The 18,791-nt window shown below is 42.2% G+C and overlaps 1 protein-coding gene across 2 annotated transcripts in view; it reads left to right on the plus strand.

The window, feature by feature from the left end:
- kirrel1b (kirre like nephrin family adhesion molecule 1b) overlaps nucleotides 1-15,582 on the plus strand; it is a 70,598-nt gene extending 55,016 nt beyond the window's left edge. The window contains exons 10-15 of one of the 2 annotated variants that reach the window (XM_027288939.1): nucleotides 625-725; nucleotides 3,972-4,188; nucleotides 5,702-5,809; nucleotides 7,528-7,655; nucleotides 8,217-8,327; nucleotides 9,130-15,582. In XM_027288939.1, the coding sequence (XP_027144740.1) occupies nucleotides 625-725; nucleotides 3,972-4,188; nucleotides 5,702-5,809; nucleotides 7,528-7,655; nucleotides 8,217-8,327; nucleotides 9,130-9,777 (1,313 nt within the window). In that variant the 3' untranslated portion in view covers nucleotides 9,778-15,582. The remainder of the gene's footprint in view (nucleotides 1-624; nucleotides 726-3,971; nucleotides 4,189-5,701; nucleotides 5,810-7,527; nucleotides 7,656-8,216; nucleotides 8,328-9,129) is intronic. The other variant, XM_027288941.1, reaches the window with a different exon arrangement.
- Nucleotides 15,583-18,791: the final 3,209 nt, after the last annotated feature.

Here is an 18,791-nt window from a genome sequence, read left to right on the forward strand (position 1 = left end):
AATAAATAAAAAGTAATGGCATCGATTTAGACGTCTGGAACGAAGCTTTGTTAATAATAATAATAATAATAATAATAAATTTAATTTATAATGCACTTTACATTTGAAGCAAATCTTAAAGTGCTACAATACACACACATAATATACGCACACAAAGAAACAAGTACTGCATATCACAACAGAAGAAATAACGTTTAAAACGATATGATGTGGAAAAAAAAGGAAAGTTTTACGTCCTTTTTTGAAACTTTCAAGGGTCTGTGATGCCCTCAGATGGTCAGGGAGCGTGCCCATGGTGCTGAGCTCGATCCTCGGGCAAAGGAGATTGTGGGATGAGCAGTTCTTTGAGGTAGATGGGTGCGTTGCCATAGATGCACTGGTGAGTGAGAAGAGAGATTTTATACTGAACTCTAGCGAAGATGGGAAGCCAGCGCAGTGAGTGAAGGATGGGGGTGATGTGATCTGAGGTGGTAGAAGGTGGTAAAACATTTCGTCTTCTCGCTGCTTGTCCCTGTTTGTGGTTCTTATAGTATAGCATAGGGTTACTGTGGTAATAGTTTGCTGTGTGTACATCTCAAACCTTCTGATTTGTTCTAATAATCCTCTTATGTCTCTGTGTCTCAGGTCCCCCCATCATCTCCAGTGATCCAGTCCAATACGCTGTCAGAGGGGAGAGAGGAGAGATCAAGTGTTACATTGCCAGCACCCCCCCACCTGATAAGATTGTAAGTCTGTCCTTGGAAGTTGTAATCTGCCGCAGAGGTGCTCGACCTTTTCAGATTGCATCTGCCTCAGACAGAGTCCTGATCACAACAACTCCGTCTCCACCTTGAAAACAACATTATTATTATTTATTTTTTTACTTCATCCTCTCCAGCTTGCCTTACCAGCTAAATGAAGTGGCATTGTTCACCGACTGTGTCACGAGTACGTGAGAACGATCTGTTCCTCCTCTGTGCTGGAAGGTGTGACTCATCAGAAAACAGCTGCTGTAGTGTTTGGTTGAAATAAAAGAGGAGGCACACGGCACTGTACACATGTTCCACTGAGTGCAGCAGATTAGGCACCAGAGATCCTGACAAAATGAGAGCACGGCTCGTGTTTATGAAGGTATTTATAACAGTTTAATGTTTGGATAGCGTGCGGTGGGTACATTTAATCATTTTCTTTTTCAATATGGAAATATTAAGAAGGAAAAAAGATGGCCTGATAGTGGAAATCCCACATCCAGCTAATGACCAACATATGACAAGCTGATCGGTGACTCAAGAGCTCTCTGTCCAATGAATCCCTGAGTTATCTTGTTTGCCAATAAACCCACAGAACTAGCATGCGGCATCCTTTTCAGTTTCATTGCCTATAAAACACAACACGGGTCTTAGAAAGACTGTGGCTCCAAACCTTTTCTTGTCCAATCCACCTTCATTTCAAGAAATCCTTACAGGATATAGTTATTGTTGATGTTCAGCCTTGCAGCTCCCAAATTTGACAGTCTTTCCCAAACATTTTGACTTGTGACCCTTGCAAACAAAGCTTGGGTGGTGACCATAGACAGTTTAAAACATGGACGTAGTAGCCATGGCGTCACCCAAAGGTTTGTGAAGAGCTGTTGTGTCACTATCTTGGCAGTCCTGCCTCTTCCACCTCAGCAGCTTATCTAAAAATGGGCAAAGACGTGGAGTGTACACTCCAGTAGATTGAGCTGAGGTGACGCCTGGGTGCTCGAACAAGCCACCTGTAACAGCTTTACTTAACTTTAAGCCTTAATATAATTTGTACAGGTGAGTTATATAAAAAATCAGACTCAGTACAGTTGCCATGAACGGGGAAATTAGCTACAGAGACCAGAACAGTTTTTTGTACCAGGCTGTAAACATGTTTATTTCTGCTGTGAAGTTAGACACGTTAACATAGGGGCCTATGGAGATTGATCAGCCTCAAGTGGCGATTTGAGGAACTGCAGCATTGGCTTCACTTCAGAGCCATTGAAGTTGCTGCCTGGTTGCGACAAATGGGTAAATAGGTTCAATGGTTTCAACCAAAGATTCTCGGTTCCTTCTCAAAGTGTTTTATTTGACTAAAAGCAAAAGGAGATACAGTTGATCGATCCTCTGATGTATCTTTTGACCCCTTGGTGGGATAAGAGAGATCTGTTTGTGAAAGATTTGAATCCTGTATCAGTGAGTAATGTTTTTCCCTCGATTTCTATCAAGTTCCACTCATGTGAGGTTTTAAAGCTGCTCCTCTGAGCAGCACTGAGCTGTGACTTTTGGACATACCAGCCAAAAGTGTTCCAATTCAGTGATCCCTTTCAAAGTGGTAACCATCTTCGCTTTACAGGAAAGTGTTCGCACAGATTGCCTCTCCAGCAAACTGTAATGGAATATCCTCCCGAATGTGCCATAACTGCAGAACTGTACAGTTTTATTTTTCAGTCCTGCCCTTTTCTTGAAGTCTCTGAGTGCAATACATGATCAAACTGCAGTTCAATATAAAGTGTCTGTGCATTATATCAGTTACAGAATGAGTGGTATTGTATGTGACACAAACCTTAAATCAGGGGAAATACCGGAAAGCTCACAAATCAGAAAAAGAAGCCCCGAAAATGGGAATAAATCCGGCGACGACATTTAAGTTTGAAGGCTAGAATGAGCGAGAGGGAGTGCGAGGGTGAGACAGATTGAAATAAGAGCGAGAGCGACGGAGGGAGAGTAAAATTCTGTACCTTTCAGCGTCAATTATCCAATTGTGCAGTGCCGACATGACAGAAATCAGAGCTTTTAGGAAGCTTCAGCCCCCCTGCTGCACCGGCGTGGAGCTCAGAGCGTATAATGTGATACGACATTATAGTCTCGGCTTAATGCAGAGACACAAGGACTTATAAAATATGGAGTATGATGCTGTGTGTGTGTGTAAAATAGGCAATGAGAAATTAAGAAAGAGAGACAGTGCAACAAAATTATTGTCGGCAAAAAGCGATAAAGAAGGAAAGTGAAGGGGATTTCTCAGGACAGAGTGTGGAGACAGAAAAGACGCATTATGTAAGATTGTCAGGGAGAAAAAGCAGCAAAAGATTTTGGTCAATTCCTCCCTCATTCACTCTTGATCACATTCTCCTTTTTCATTTTTTTTCTCAAACCAGGTTAAAAGGTACATTAGCCCTACATATGGCTCTATGTATATTTGATATCGCCATGCTCCATATTTAATACCCTCAAATTTCTACCTCAGCAGATTTTAAGTAGAGAAACCTGCTTGCGGTTTTTATCTCTCGTGTACACTCGCTGCACACTCTCTCTGTGTGTGTCTGTTCTCATTCCTTTCTTTCTTTTCCAGCCTGAAAAGTTGCTGCACAAATTTTAATTAGGCATATACTGCACCAGGAGTTAAAAAAAAAAAGTAGTTACCAAGGTGTGAGAATATAATTTGTTTTGCCTAAAATATATCTCCTGCCCAGACTCGCTTAACCTTTTTTTTTGGAACACCGGGCCATCTGTTCGCTCAACGTTTACTTGTGATTATTTGTGTGCGTGTGTGGTTAATACAACATGAGATAAGATTAAGCGAAATTAGCATTATTGATCCCCGAGGGGGAAAATCGGGTGATTGCAGCTGTAAGGAGTGGAGTTTAGATAAAAATCAAACAAATAAAGCATGTTGCGTCTTCCTCACACTTCCTCGCACACATCGCCTTGAAGGATTTTTCCTGCTGCTTTGATTGGGAGCAGATTTATAGATTTATATAGAGCACAGATGTACCAAGACTTCTCAAGTGACATACAAAGTGGCAGATCACATGGAGTGAGGCTGAGAGCTAGTAAGTAAGGAGACCCTGCATGATGATCTCAGACTATAGCACGGCTCAGATTCTGTGCATACAGTATACAGCAGCTCAACCTGATACAGGTGAATAATTCCTGAAGCAGCATGTCATTCATCACTAACGTCAGAGTAAATAATGTGTGTTTCAGGTTTGGGCGTGGAAGGAGAACGTATGGGAGAAGGAGAAGGGAACCCTGATGGAGAGGTACACCGTGGAGCAGAGTAAACCTCCATCCCAAGGCGGAGCCGTCCTCTCCACCCTCACCATCAACAACGTCATGGAGTCTGACTTCCACTCACCCTACAACTGCACCGCCTGGAACTCCTTTGGACCCGGCACCATGATCATCACCCTGGAAGAGATGGGTATGAGAAAAAACAAAAACAAATAACATGTCATAGTTAGTTACGCAGTTAATGAGTGAATGTTGTCGTGTTCATCATCTTAATAGAGCAGATCAAGCAATAATTGTCTATCTGGGCACTTGCTCGCTGAAGTATCATTAACATCATGTCACCAGTTGTTGCTTCATTTTAAATGGCAAATTAGTTGTTGACAGCTAAGTGTCTATGGCAAATGATGTTAGTCACAAGGAACATGATGCTGAACCGAAGGGTTTTGTAAATGTAAAAAAACAAATGGTGGCGCTGGAGAGCTACAACAAAAGTTACTCGCCATGCAATACCCAGTTTTCTTAATGCATCCATGGTTACACCTGTGTGTGCATTCGGTGGCTGTACAAACAATACATGGTCCACTATATTTACAGTATGTGACAGAAATTCCACATGATATGCATAACTGTGTGTTCATTAGCGTGTAATCGCCTGGAAATAAGAATTGTTTTGTTTTTTTAATAATTGAAACAAAAGGTCAGAGCAGATATCCTTAAAGAAACACATTCAGCCTGTTTGATGGACTCATACTGTATATGCATGAGCTCACGGGTGACGCAATACGCAGTTTTCTCCTGCAACAGAGGAAAACGTCTACATGAAGCCAGCGCACATGGAAAACCTGTAAACTCTGCAGTTTCAAAAATATTTTTAAAAAATCTGATTTGTAAAAGGAAGATTTATAATGATTTATAAGGAGGTTTGTCAGGCTTTAAAGGGCCAGTGTGTGAGATTTAGGACGCTCTATTTACAGAATATGACAGAAATAAAATGAATATGTTTTAATTGGTGTATTATAATAATAATAATAATATATAATAATCACCTGAAAATATGAACTGTTATGTTTACTTAGAGACTTTTACAGACGCTGCAGGTCCATGCATTGCTTAAAAGCCACTAAATCCTTCACACTGATCCTTTAAGGAAACAAAGAATACATGTTATTGAGACGCAGACTGTAAGCAGAGCTGTTTGTTTACAATGAAGATTCCACACGGTGATGCCCCTGAGGAAGATGCTCTCGTCTCTCTCTCGCTCTCTCTTACAGACTGAAGTGCCCTTGAGCATTGTTATTACACTGTATCCTCAGCTGGAGGACAGACGACAGATAGAGTGTTATTCTGGATGGTTACACATTTTATTTTGAAATCTTGGCTACATTGAGAAAATGATTTCTTCATGCTCCGTCAGTCTTATCTGGCTCTTATTCTTTCAGCTGTCAGATTTCGCAAGCTTCAGAAAATCTACCAAAACATCTTCGAGAGAAGAGAGGCTTGGATTTGTCCTCACATATACACCAATTTTTATCCCTTGCATGACTTGCATGCCTTATCAACATAACCAACCCTCAGAGATCCAATGTTAAGCTCCTGAAGGACACAACAGGATTCATACTTAAACGACAGCAGCTTTTTTGTAACAATGAGGCAGCAGCTGTCCCTCAACCCCAAACCCCTTTTTCTGCTTGTGTTTGTTTCAGATATTGTTCCGGTGGGAATTATTGCCGGTGGTACGGTGGGCTCCTCCATTCTGCTGCTTATGTTTTTACTGGCGCTCGCCTTCTTCCTCTACCGCCAACGCAAAGGCAGTGAGTGCACACGGTGGTTTTATAATGTGTGTGTGTGTGTGTGTGTGTGTGTGTGTGTAGGGGCACGCACATACTGTACGTGTCTGTCAGTCTTTCTTTCATCCACTCTCCATATCTGTCACTCTGCCTCTCCACGTTTGAAGAAAGGAGCATATGCCAGCCGTATAGCATTTTATTCAAATGAGATTAATGAATATTCATATAATATGGCAAACTGCCGTTAAAACGCCTACTGTATGTATCCCCTTTTCATTCCACTGACATAGCATTGTATGATTATTTTTTTTTAAATAAATCCTATGTATTCATATCCCGCTCATACACTAGATAAATAAAACAGAAAGCAGAAAACAAGAGCATTTAAAGGTGAATAGTATTTGAATTATGAATTCCTATATGTTATTTCTACAGCCTACGGCAATCCAATTAGCTTTTATGAGCACAAACCGGCGAGCTAAGGACGTGCGGTGTCTTTAAGTTGTTTAATTTTGAGCTGCTCCATAGCAAATAAAGAATTGGGGAAAGACAATGAAGGTGACTGGCAGAGTCCCCGGAGGGATTTTCTGGGGATAAGAGTATATTTTCTGGTTCAGAGCTGATAAGACGGCTACAGGAAAGATATTGCTTGGAAATAGAAACTCAAACAAACATCGTTGTGGCTTCAGATAAGCTGTCTCTCATTTGTTGTGTGATGCAGCTCAAGACTTCACAGATTCAAATCATTACTTTTCTGAGGCTTCTGCATCTGGAGGAGAGGTGTTCGTGTTGACAAGTTGACTGCTTGTTAAAATGAGAGCAATGTTTATATCATGGAAAATGTGCCATGTTCTTTCATTGGCTGAAAATCCAGATCTTTCTGCTGCGATGTAAACAACAACAACAACAACAACCAAACTAATCAAACTAAAACCATTTAAATGAAATGTGTTTCATCTCTACCTGTGCATATTTAACCTTGTGTTGCTGTAGCCTTTATGTTAATGTGACAGCACTCACTTCAGACGTGTGAAAGCTCTAACAGAAATATTACCAGTCCGACCTTATAAGATTGGCATCGTGACTTTTTGTAAAAGTCACTCTGGTGCTTGGTCAAATATGTAAGACAAACATGAAAAGTTGCAGCATATTTATATACAAAACAGGCTTAAAATGCTGTATGTGCACCTTTTTGCTCAGAATATTGTATTTATTGTTGTACTGTACCATCTGTTCCTGCAGAAACTAAAAAGTATTCCTATATTTAAGTTTTTAAGTATCTAAGTTCAGTGACGTTACAATATTATGTATGATTTTCTGAGTGATAAAGTCTTAAGACACCTTGTGAAGCATAAAAAGCTCCTATATGTTGATTTTTTTTATGCTTCTTTTTTGAGAAAGACCTGCTACAAAATGTTTATCTTCATTTTCAACTCTTCGTCTCCTAAGAAGACATTTATGCCAAGACAATGTGCAGTTTTTCTGACATCTCATTTCTTCGTGGTTGTTGCCTTTGGAGGCTGCCAGCCCGCCAAATTGCTTAATGCACCAATATCAGCGGAGAGAAAGTGAAAGAAACAAGGCAAATAATGGACGAGACAAGGCAGACCAAAACAGCATTAAACAGATGAAATTGTTGTTGTTGTTTTAGTTGCTTTTTTTTATCCAGAATTGTTCAACAAATCAATAATTCATCTTGACTCCGACCCAGGATATGACCAGAGGTTGTGTTTTTCTTCCAGGTCGCCGCGGTGTCACCCTCGGTAAGCCAGACATCAAGGTAGAGACGGTCAACAAAGAGACCCACAGCCTGGAGGAGGAGGCGGCCGATGTCTCCACGGCAACCCGAATGGTCAAGGCCATGTACTCCGTGAGTAGACACCCATCTGAGTCACCGGGGGCCGCGGAGAGGAGGCACATGGGTCAATGGCCTTAAACGTACATACACCAACATAAAGGGCAACATGGCAGGAGGGAACACACACACGCTTATGCATAAGGCCTGCCCACAAACACAAACACACACACACAAAAAGACATTCTCACACATCATAAATATGCATACGAACACACTCCATATACACACAGATACATTATAGTACGACACACGTTTGTGCACACAAAAGTGCTTGCACACACTCACAGTGAAGTAACAGATTAACACGGACATGTGAACGCTCTCCTTCTTTTTAGAAAAGCGTTCAACCCCTGGAGAAGTCCTGGAGAATCTAATCGACGAGGCTTCTCCGGAGCAGTTTTAAAGCTCGGTCCAAAAAAACCCCCCCCAAAAAAACGAAACGTTTCTCGTCTTCCACTCTCTTGGGATGAAAAACCTGAAACTCTGTTTTCCTCTCCCCTCTCTTTCTTCCTTCTCCTTTCTTTTCTCACCCTCCCTCTTTCCGTGTGTGTGTTTCGTTGTTTGATGGTTTAGTTTCTGCCCTCTGTTTCCCTCTCTCCCTCCACTCAGCCGTTCAAAGATGACATGGACCTGAAGCAGGACATCAGGAGCGAGAGCGACACCAGGGAGGAGTACGAGCTCAAGGTGAGACGGCTGCTCGCTCGGAGAAGGCGTTCGAGCATTTCGACGTTTGTTTCAGCAGCATCGTGTGAACGTTAGATCCTGCATGGCGCACAGACATATCACATGTCATGAACTTTGTGCTCATATCCATCATTAAGTTACCAACCTATGCCTTTTCCTCAAATTTGCTATTTGCACTTGAGATAAAAAGCTTGGCTTTCATTACACGACTGCTTTTATTCATAAACCACGCCAAAACAGATGCTGGTGATTCTTTGTACATCGTTTGCAGGATTTTCAGAGCCTGAGCACAGAGTCGAGCTAGAATCTCCTTTAAATACAATAAAACATACTAGTTTTATTCCAGAATGAGCTGTTGCCCCTGTGAGATTCCCATCACCTCCCCCTACACCCCATGACATTTTTGGACGTGGCATGAACGAGAGCACCATCAACCATATCATACTGCATTGTGACTGATAATATACAGTGAAGGCAGAGAAGTGTGATATAATGGGAGGCAGTTTATTCCATCAAATTAAGTTGGCTGAGTCAGTAACTTTTTGTTTTTATATTAGTTTTTCACTTGATTTACTTCAAACATCTTATTGTTTATATATTGTTATTGTTAGAAAAGTTTTAACTTAAGAAAACTTCCAGGTACGTCTCTAGTAAAGCTTTTTTCCTTTATAGAGTTATGTGCACCCAGATGTGAACTGCCATTGTGTAAAGCCAGATGTTTAGGTGTTTTTGCTCAATGTCGTTGCTTCATACAGTTCAAATATTAGGACTTAAAGATTAATATTCTCTCCTCCGATCACAGGATCCAACGAATGGCTACTACAACGTCCGAGCAACCACCCACGATGAGGCGCGCCCCCAGTCCCGTGCCATCCACTACCAGGGGGAGTTCCGCTCTCCGAACCTAAACAGCGGACCAGCCGGTGCCACTTCCAGCGGACCCTCAGCTTCAGCCAGCGGTGCCGTTCCCCCCAGCGGGGTGCCAGGCTCGAGGGCAGGCTGCTACGACCCCCGCCCCCCTTCCAGGATGTCCCATGCCACCTACGCCCAGTTCAACACCTTCACCAGGGCGCCGCAGAGCCAGCAACCACCTCCCAATCCGGCTCTTCAATCACCCGGAGATTACCCCGGGGACTGCGGCCTGCTGGACAACACGACGCAGCTGGCTTATGACAACTATGGATACCCCTCCCAGTATCCCAGCTACCGTATGGGCTTTGCTCCACCTATAGAGGAAGGGCCAGCTTATGAGATGTATCCAACAGGACAAGGAACCGGGCCAGGGCCAGGGCCCGGACCGGGACCAGGACCAGGACCGGGACCGGGACCGGGACAACAAAGTCCTGAAACAGGGCTGGGGCAGTACGGAAGCTCTACTCGCTTCTCGTACTCGTCTCCACCCTCTGACTATTCCCAAAGACACACACAGCGGATGCAGACTCATGTTTGAGAAACTCACACACACACACATTGTTTGACTTGCTTTTTGCAGCAGCAGTACACATAAAACAAAAACATACAGAAATACAGAACAAAAAAAATCATAAAGAAAGCAGTTTTTTTTGTTTGTTTTGTTTCCATAGCATCCAGTGCATGGAACCAACAAAACACCCCAACAACGCACAGTAGTTAGCAGCATCGCATTTAATACAGTTAGCAGCAATACATGCAACACACGCAAGGCGACGTCCGCACACATTTGCGCAGACCTTCTGTTGCAAGAGAAAGCAACAGCGAGGGCCACAATCAAGAGAAGAAGAGCACTTTGAAGACAGGAAGAAGAAGAAGATGAAGAAGAAGAGCGCAAGGAGCTTAAAGGAGGAGCAGAGGAACCTTTTTTTTCTTCCTGCAATCCTCGTCTTGCTCTTGGATCATCTCCCTCTCACCTCATCTGTGTAAATAATGGGTCATTTTAAAGTTATTTCCTTGTACAAACCCATACAGTGTGATGCAGTACAGTGACCCGCTGAAAACCTCCGTGTAATCCACACTTTTTTTTTGCATCTTCTGACTCTCACATATTGCAAAAAAACAACAACAACACATGCACACACACACACACACACACAAAGACTCATTTGTTTCGATGTATTGCAGCAACGGGGCAGCTTGGACTATAAATATATTTGGCACTTTTTGATCCTTTTTCCTCACTAAAAAACCTGCCCAGTGGCCATTGCTTACAAGATCTACCTTGATATAAGTGGGACAGAGCTTCTTAAAGTGGTACAGTTAGCGACCAGAGTGCCAACACACACACACACACACACACAAACACACAAACTATGAACGTGTGTCTTCTTTTGTAAAGAGCGGACGCTCCAGACGAAGAGTTTGTGTACACGCCACATCCGAGAGGAAAGAAAAAGGAGGTGGTAGCAAGCATCTCTATGTGCTCATTCTCCTCGTCATCTCGCATTTCCTAATCGTCATGATACATTTCTACGACATTTCACTCGAGGTCAATGCTGTATACAGCAGTATTCGTGAAACGAGGTGTGGCGGGAGCGCTTTTTTCATTCAATGAATTTCTGCAATTTGTACAAAAAGATACCTCCCCTACCCTCAAGTGTCAAAAAGTATTTGTTTCTCTCACTTGCACAGTAGGATAGATTTTTTTTCCATATTTATACCGAAACGTATGAAGAAAACAAAAAAAATGGCATTGAGAAACATTTTATAGTATTTTTATAAGGAGTTGTGGACCAAAGGTTCAGCGTTTTGGGTGAAACTCACTTTTTAAATGTGTATGTGGCGACGTGATCGTTATTGGAAACGTTTTGAGTTTCTTTAACAAAAAAAAACAACAAAAAAAAGCGACGGATGGTGTTTTTAAAAAAGTGGATGTTGTAGACTTAAAATTTAGAAAATCTGAAGAGCTTCTTTCCAAAAACGCTAAATATCCAACAGTCTGTTTTGGTGGATATCTCCGTTTGGTGCGAAACTCTTTCTTTGACTTCCAGTCTTCTTGACTGGACTGCCTTTATTTCGAAACGTCGACGACATTCAGATCGGTGGATGGAGAACAAGCAGCTGCTCACTTTGAGCTGTAAACTTTGTAAGCAATGGGAAGGTTCAAGCGTAGTCTAACATATCAAAACGAAGGTACAGGCGGCTCTATCTAGCTCATGTGGTACTTTGTACATTTGTATGTAAGTATGCTGGTTTGTTTCGCTGCAACAGAAAAATTTGGTGGTATTTTATGTCTGAAATTTTTTTCCATTATATCGTGTCAGCTTTGGTACGTGTGATCGGCCTTTTACTGCACAGGTTCGTAATGATCAGTGTTTAAAATGTTGCTACTCTACTCTAACCTCTACTGATGCAGCTACTGTACAAGTCCCATGTCTTAATGAATCTCCAGCATTTTTTCTTTTTTTCCACCAAGACAAAATCTAATTTATCTGTTTAGTTTGTGGGGAGAAAAACTCCAAATTCACTCTATGATCAGCTGATTATAGATTGTTGAGTGTAACTGCAAAGTTTGAGCCATCTTTTTCTTAAAGTCTTGATGTAAGAGGTTATAAAAAAAAAGGAAGCCTTACTTTTGGAAAATAGTTTTAGAGCTTACCAACGATGGATGCAACCATTGACCCTGCATCAGATTTCTCCATTTAGAAAAGATGTCACGTCTTTAGGGAAACCGACACGAACATCTGATTGGTTGTCGATGAGTTTCTCACAGCGTGAACGCTGCGTTGAAGAAACCTGTCTAAAGCAGCTGCTAATGCTTTCGGAAAGATCGGTGGAATCGGTCGGCCTTGTCTGCCTTAAAGCTCTCACTGCTGGTAGGATTGGTTGATGTTTGCACACTGTATGAGCTTTGTTGGTCAGATTGGATTGCACTCTTCATCGTCCCATCGCACGCCTTCACCTTTTACGGTGACAATCATGCGTTGACTCCACAGCAAGCAGCGTCAATCTTCACTATATACTGAGCTTGAAGTTATAAGGTTCCATCTCTGATGCACTGTTTTTTATTTTTAAGGTACATTAAATATGCCATGACCTTTTTTTAAACTTGTTTTTGGCAACCATTGCAAATCGCTTGAACATTTTTTTTTTCTCAGGGGCACATATGCTTTATTGGATAGTCAAAGTAAAGAGGGACTCTATGCAACAAAGATTTGCCCACTTCTATCTCTGCCATACATTTTTCAAGCAGTTAAAAACGAGCCGGCGCTTTTACAAAAGGACCAGAAGCTACAAACTGCAGCCAGAAATCTCACCACCTCCAGAGGTAATAATTGAGTCTTTATACTTATCAGCCACACTATCAACTCCTCGCAGATGCAGTATATTATGGTAATTTTGTGCTAAGGGGCAGTAAAAATTGTATTTATTGCTCCTATTTTGAATAAACACTTTCAGAAAAGGAAACCACAGCCACGCCATTTCTGATTAGAATATCAGATGGAACCTTGTAGCTTCAAGGTCACTATATAAAACATTTCGGTAGTTATAGAGAGGAGAACGGCAGATGGAGCACCCTTTTAAATTTATACGGTTATCACAGCCTTCGTACTGCATACTATTACCTCTTTACAACCTTTTTACAGAGTTGTAGCCGTGCAGTATTTTGCATCAGACTTGAAATGTCGTCATGACCTTGTGTAGAACGAGTAAATTTAGATACTGAGGCCAACAAATACACGACCAGGCCGTCCAGGTACTTCATTACCTCTTAACTATTTACAGTGTGTTGACAGCGGGGACACATAAATATGTAAAAGACACCATAGATGCCAAAAATGCAAAACAGATGTTTAGATTTGGTCCAGCAGTGGAAAAAAAAAAGAGAGAAGGGAATCTGGAAGTGTTTACTCCACTAGGTTTGGTATTTCATGTCTTTGCCCCTCTTTTCCGTACGTACCTCTCACCACAGTACTGATACTACGCTTTACTCTCTCCTGTGTCATATTAATAGCCACCTACCAGCTTCCAAATTTAGAGGTTGAACCTGTTTTTTCATGAATAAATATAGAAAAAAAAAATCATCACAACAATAGCAAACCTTTCTCTCATAGCTTTCTTCCAAATTTTACATATGGATAGCAACCAAGCTTGCATTAATATGTGTATGTTGGGGGGTTGGGAGTGTTTTTAGAGAATATATATAGCCTCATGAGCTCATGACATCATCCCCAGTGTGCATTTCTTTCTTTCTATGAAAATCAGTATTTTCTTGGTATTACTTTGTGGGTGTTCATCACCAGTGGAAGAAATGACTGTGGTCAAAAGTGTGTTTAAATTTTTTTATACAGTATTTCACTTTATTTTGTATGCATCAGATAGAGAAGGGGGCTCTGATTAATCAACCCCGGTGTGTGACTGTGGCCAAAACGACTGCTCAGCCAGGCCGCAAATAGCCAAAACTCTGTCTCAACTAGGCCAAACCCGGGCTAGAACGAGGCCAGACCCACAGCTAACCGCTCTGTTCCATGCTGTGCTGTGCTCTGCTGTGCTGTGCTGTGCTTGCACCATCCCCAGGCTGGGCCAAGACTGACTCAAGTGGCCTCGGTGTCCATTTTTACCTTTTGGAGTCTTCAGTGAGTGCCAAAAGACTGTGCAAGAAAAACAAAAAAACAAAAAAAAGAACTGAGCAGACAAACAAATGCAGCAGCCATTTGTGTTTATCGTGTTTTATTTGTGCGTGTGTGCTCATGGGTGACAGTGTATACTGTATGTGTGTGCGCGTGCACGCTACCTTTTTTTGGTGTCTCAACACATGTACTCTATCCATCTGTGAACATGCATGTGTGTGTGTGTGTACATGTGTGTTGGCAGCCTGTAACATAAATATGTTGGGGACCGCTGGACTGCAGAAATTAGAGTTTGACTGATTGTTTCGGGTAAATAGCAGATAGAAATGTCACCTGCTGATGTGAGGGAGGAAAAATACATTTAAAAGGCAGCATCTTACCAAATTTATAGAATCCTTCAGATTTAACAAACCCCCTTTTTCTGACCAAATCAAAAATGGTATCAGTGTAAGGCATTTGGTGATGCTGATGAACTCACAGGGAAATCCAAAGGCGGATGCACAAATCGCGTTTCCTTTAATGTGGAAGTCAAGGCTGCATGATGAGTTCAGTGTTACCGATTCAGATGACTTCCCGTCTAGACTTCTTTATTAAATCAACGTCACGTGATGAATCCCTGTTTGGATTTGCACGCAGGAGTCGTGTACATGGCATCATCTTCCCGTGCATGCTGTAGCTTTAGCATGGACTGGCACTTTTCATGGAAAAAAAAAAAGAGGCATGGGTGAAACTGATGCAACTTTACAGAAATAACTCTATTGCTATATTGCCTCGGTCATTGTACAAAAAAAAAAATAATGTTAATAGATCCTGTTACTGCAGCCTGTGTGTCAACTGAAAATCAGATTGGATGTGACTCTCGCCTCCCAAACAAACGGTCAGACAACATTACCACGACGTTAGACTGAAAAATGAAGTCAAATGCCAGTTCAGTCTGATTATCAGGCGAGTTGACAGAAGTTTCTGTCTGTTGCTTTTCCTGTAGACCTCTTTGCTACCTCTAGTGGTAGATAAACTTGTGTATTAGAAGAACAGTGACTTACAAATGGACTCAAATCTGAAGGATTCTAACTTTAACCTGCCTTAAAGAGCTGCAAGGATTACATTTACACCCTGTTGATTAGATTCAGTTTGGAACCGTTGTGTATGTTTTGTGGAATACAAGTGACCACCAAAGAAACCGTATCAGTCAGACTCTAATGTAAAAGCAGGACAGCTGGTAAGGTGGAGTGAATGAGACATTGCGAGGCCTTAGGACACGAGGAAGGAGCCGAGCTAGTCCGCTCGTCCCTCATCCAGCTGTCTGCTCTCTCCGAAACAGCTGCACGGCTGCACGGGATTAATTGACGTTCAGCTCGGTATCGCGGAGCGTGTGAAGACAATGATGTGTGCAGCGACAAGGATTCCATATTGTACTTGAAAATGCTTGGAGTGGAGGTGTCCATGTGGGTGTGAGAGGAACAGTGTGGGTGTTCAGATAAGCATATATTCTCCATACTCCAATCCTTTTATTTTTTATCCCTATATATTGTCCACATGTGTATTATGTTCATATTGGGTTTGAGTATTGGTTTATCCCTTTTATTCAAGAAAAAAAAAACTGTACAAAATATCAAAATCTTTGTTTATTTTCATCTTTTTTGTTTCAAATTGTATGTAATTATTTTTCCACAGTATTACAGAAAATAAAAGAAGACACGGCTTTCATAAGAGCGGCAGCAGAGGCTCCTTTATTTTTACCCATTTATTGATTCATGCTGAAACCCGGTTTACAGTACAGAGAGTTCACTTTATTTATTAAATTATATTTTGTGTGTTTTTTTATTTTTAAGTGAGGCTCCGGGATGTGTTTTCAACTCTTTTCACTTTGGGAAAAAGTTTGTGCATCACACGCGTACATGCTGATGTTTATTTAGGTCAAACCGTGAACGACTGCGCCCGAACATTGTTATGACAGTTTCTCACGTCGAGCGAGCTGAAGCCGAGAGTAAGGAGTGAGTCTATGTATAGCACACGCAGGCACGAGGGCGTGGAGAGTGTTTTCACCTGAGTGTGACAGAGGAGCTCGGAGCGCCAAGACAAATGTCTCCTCTTTCTCATTATATGAATCCTCCTGTCTTCTTTTTCGTCTCCTCCTCTCTTGTCTCATCTCATCTCGTCTATCTCTTTTTCCAAACATCTTTCCTTTGACTTGTCCCTAGCAGCTCTCCTTTTCTTTAGCCTCTCCTCTCCTCTTTCCTTTCTTGTTTTTATCCACGTGTCTCCTTCTCTCCTCTGCTTTTGCCTTGTCTCCTCAGCTCCTCGACCACATCTCCACATCTCATTTTTTCAGTCCTTTGCTTTTCCCTCTCCTCCTTTTCCCTCCCTCAGTCTCCCCAGTTCTTCCTTCCCCTTTTGTCTGTTCTCCCTCTTCCTCCTCCTCACCGTCTCTGTCCTCCTTTCACCATTTCTTCTCTCTTCTCCTTTTTCTCTCCAGACTCCTCCACCCTTCTCCTCTAACCACATATCCTCAGTCTCCTTCCTTTTTTCCTCTCCTTCATCCTGACTTCACCTTTTTTTTTTCCCCGTTCACCTCTTCACCACATGTTGTCAGTCCTTCTCTCACCTCTCCAACCTTTTGCTGCTCTCCATCCTCTCCTATTCCCCTCTCTCAGACCTCCTTTCACATCTTCTAAACGTCTTGTCCGTTTCCTCCCCTCTCCTACGTCCTCCCTTCACCTCCGCTGCTCCTGTCCTCTCCTCTCTTTACTCCTCCCCACGCCTCATGTTGTCAGTACTTCTCACATCACTGCAACTTTTTTCCTCCTCTCCTCGTCTTTCATCTTCGCTCCCTCTCCCTGTCTTCCACAGTCATCCTCGTTCCTCTTTTCAGGTTTTGCAAACCTTCTCCTCCTCTCCCCCTTTTCTCTCACTTCATCCTCTCTCCATCCTCCTTTCTTCCATTCTTCCCATCCCCTATCATTGCCTCCTCTCTCAGTCGCTCTTTCACCTCTTACATCTCTTCATCTCTCCCCTCTTTCCTACCTCTCGGTCCTTCTCCCCTCTCCTCTCTGTTTCTCTCACCCGCCTTCGTCTCATCACCTCCCCACACTCCTCTTACCGTTCCTCTCCTCCTCTCCTCTCTTGTGAGTGACAGGGAGAAAAGAAAAAAAAACGAGGGTGGAGGAAAAAAACGAAAGCAAGAAAGAAATAACAGACATGGCAGGAAAAAGAAAGACAAGGACAGAAGACAGACAGCCTCCCCTGCCTCGTCTTTACTCAGTGTGCAATAGTGATGATGGTCTCCTCTCTCCTCCTGCTCTCATTGAGGAGTAATGTCTGGAATAACCTTCAGCACTGCACCCCCGACTCCAGCAGACCCCCCTCATCCTCATCCCCACCTCCCCCTTCAGCACCACTTCCATTTTATCCCCTTGTTCACATTCGAAGCGGTCGTTGTATGGATTATGGCCCCTCTCATACTTGGCACCGCACTCATCGCCTGAGATATATTATCATATTAGTGGAGAATGATGTAATGCATTTCAAGACATTTGTCCTTCGCACACCCTCTGTCCCTCCGCAGATGATGTCACTGGCTTTGTGTCTCCGAGGCAGAGAAGTTGTCAAGCGGTTTGTGGGTTTCTTCTTCTTCTTCCGCTTCATGCTGTCACCATCTTGTGGTGGGAGAGCGGTACTGAGCCGTGATTGGAAAAAGGGAAGGGACAGGAGTAAATTAGGATGTGGGCAATTATTTATTACTGAAGCAGACGATGATGTGACTCATAATAGATGTCCTTGGTGTAACTGTACTGACGTGGACCGTTGGGTTCAGGGACAGAGGGAAACGAGACAGACACTTTGGATACGACTTGATTACAAATCAGGGTTTGGCTCGACGTGCATCTTTGGGGTTTGTTGCCAATGACAAGATTTGTGGATGAAAGTTGTTGCTAGGGGATATTTCATGTCCTTTTAACCCGACCATTTTCACGAATAAAATATATTTAAATGTTTGTTTAAGCACAAAACTCAAACTAAAAGAAGGAAAAGAAAACTGCTATATAAGAATATCCAGACCCAAACTAACATCACTGATCATTTGTATCATTATTTAACTGTATTTCATCATGTTGGTTCATCTCTTTGTTGAGAGAGACACGAGAACAGGAAACTCTTAGGTAAACACACAAACCGCATTACACAAGTAATGTCAGACAACCAACAAATCAAATGACAGACAAAGGTTTCTGGCCTTTAAGCATTAAATCAGTTTCCTCACCAATGATGTTGTTCAACTTGTACCATTTACATTATGAGTGAGTGCATATAATTGTGATTATCTTGCAGTGAAGCATCCACACGTGTTTTAAAAGATCAGTTCAGAGATCCTCCCTGACCTCCTCCTCCTCCTCCTCCTCCCTTTATATAAAAACAGAAGATGAATGTAAACAGCTCAGACAGACATCTGGACTGGGGTTTCATTAAACATTGAGGAGCAATGTTTTTGGGCACTGGAAATAACCTCACCGGGATGCTATATTAAAAGGTCAGTCTTGAAATTTTTTAAAATCCCTCAACTCCTACACGAGTCCAATTAAAACTGACCTTTGTACATACATCCTGAGCGGCTCATAAATCACACTGATCTGCCTTTAATTGATGGCCCCGCTGTTGTGATCTCAGACACCAGATGTCTGGTTTTGACGGATGATCAACATTGTCCTCTGGTTTAACAAACAGAACCCGTTGATTTGCCTGATAGTAGTCGAGTAACATGTTAGAACATATCACGTTTGACTTTCTGAAATATGAACTGAATCCACTGTAGCTGATATGAATAAATGGAGTGGACAACAATGAGGATTCCTGGCTCGATAGTGTTCCTTTATATGCAATTTATAATGCAAATGTATTCAGGATAGGATCCAAGTTGCATCCG

This window comes from Larimichthys crocea, chromosome II (assembly GCF_000972845.2).
Source record: "Larimichthys crocea isolate SSNF chromosome II, L_crocea_2.0, whole genome shotgun sequence".
In the NCBI taxonomy this organism is placed as follows: Eukaryota; Metazoa; Chordata; class Actinopteri; family Sciaenidae; genus Larimichthys; species Larimichthys crocea.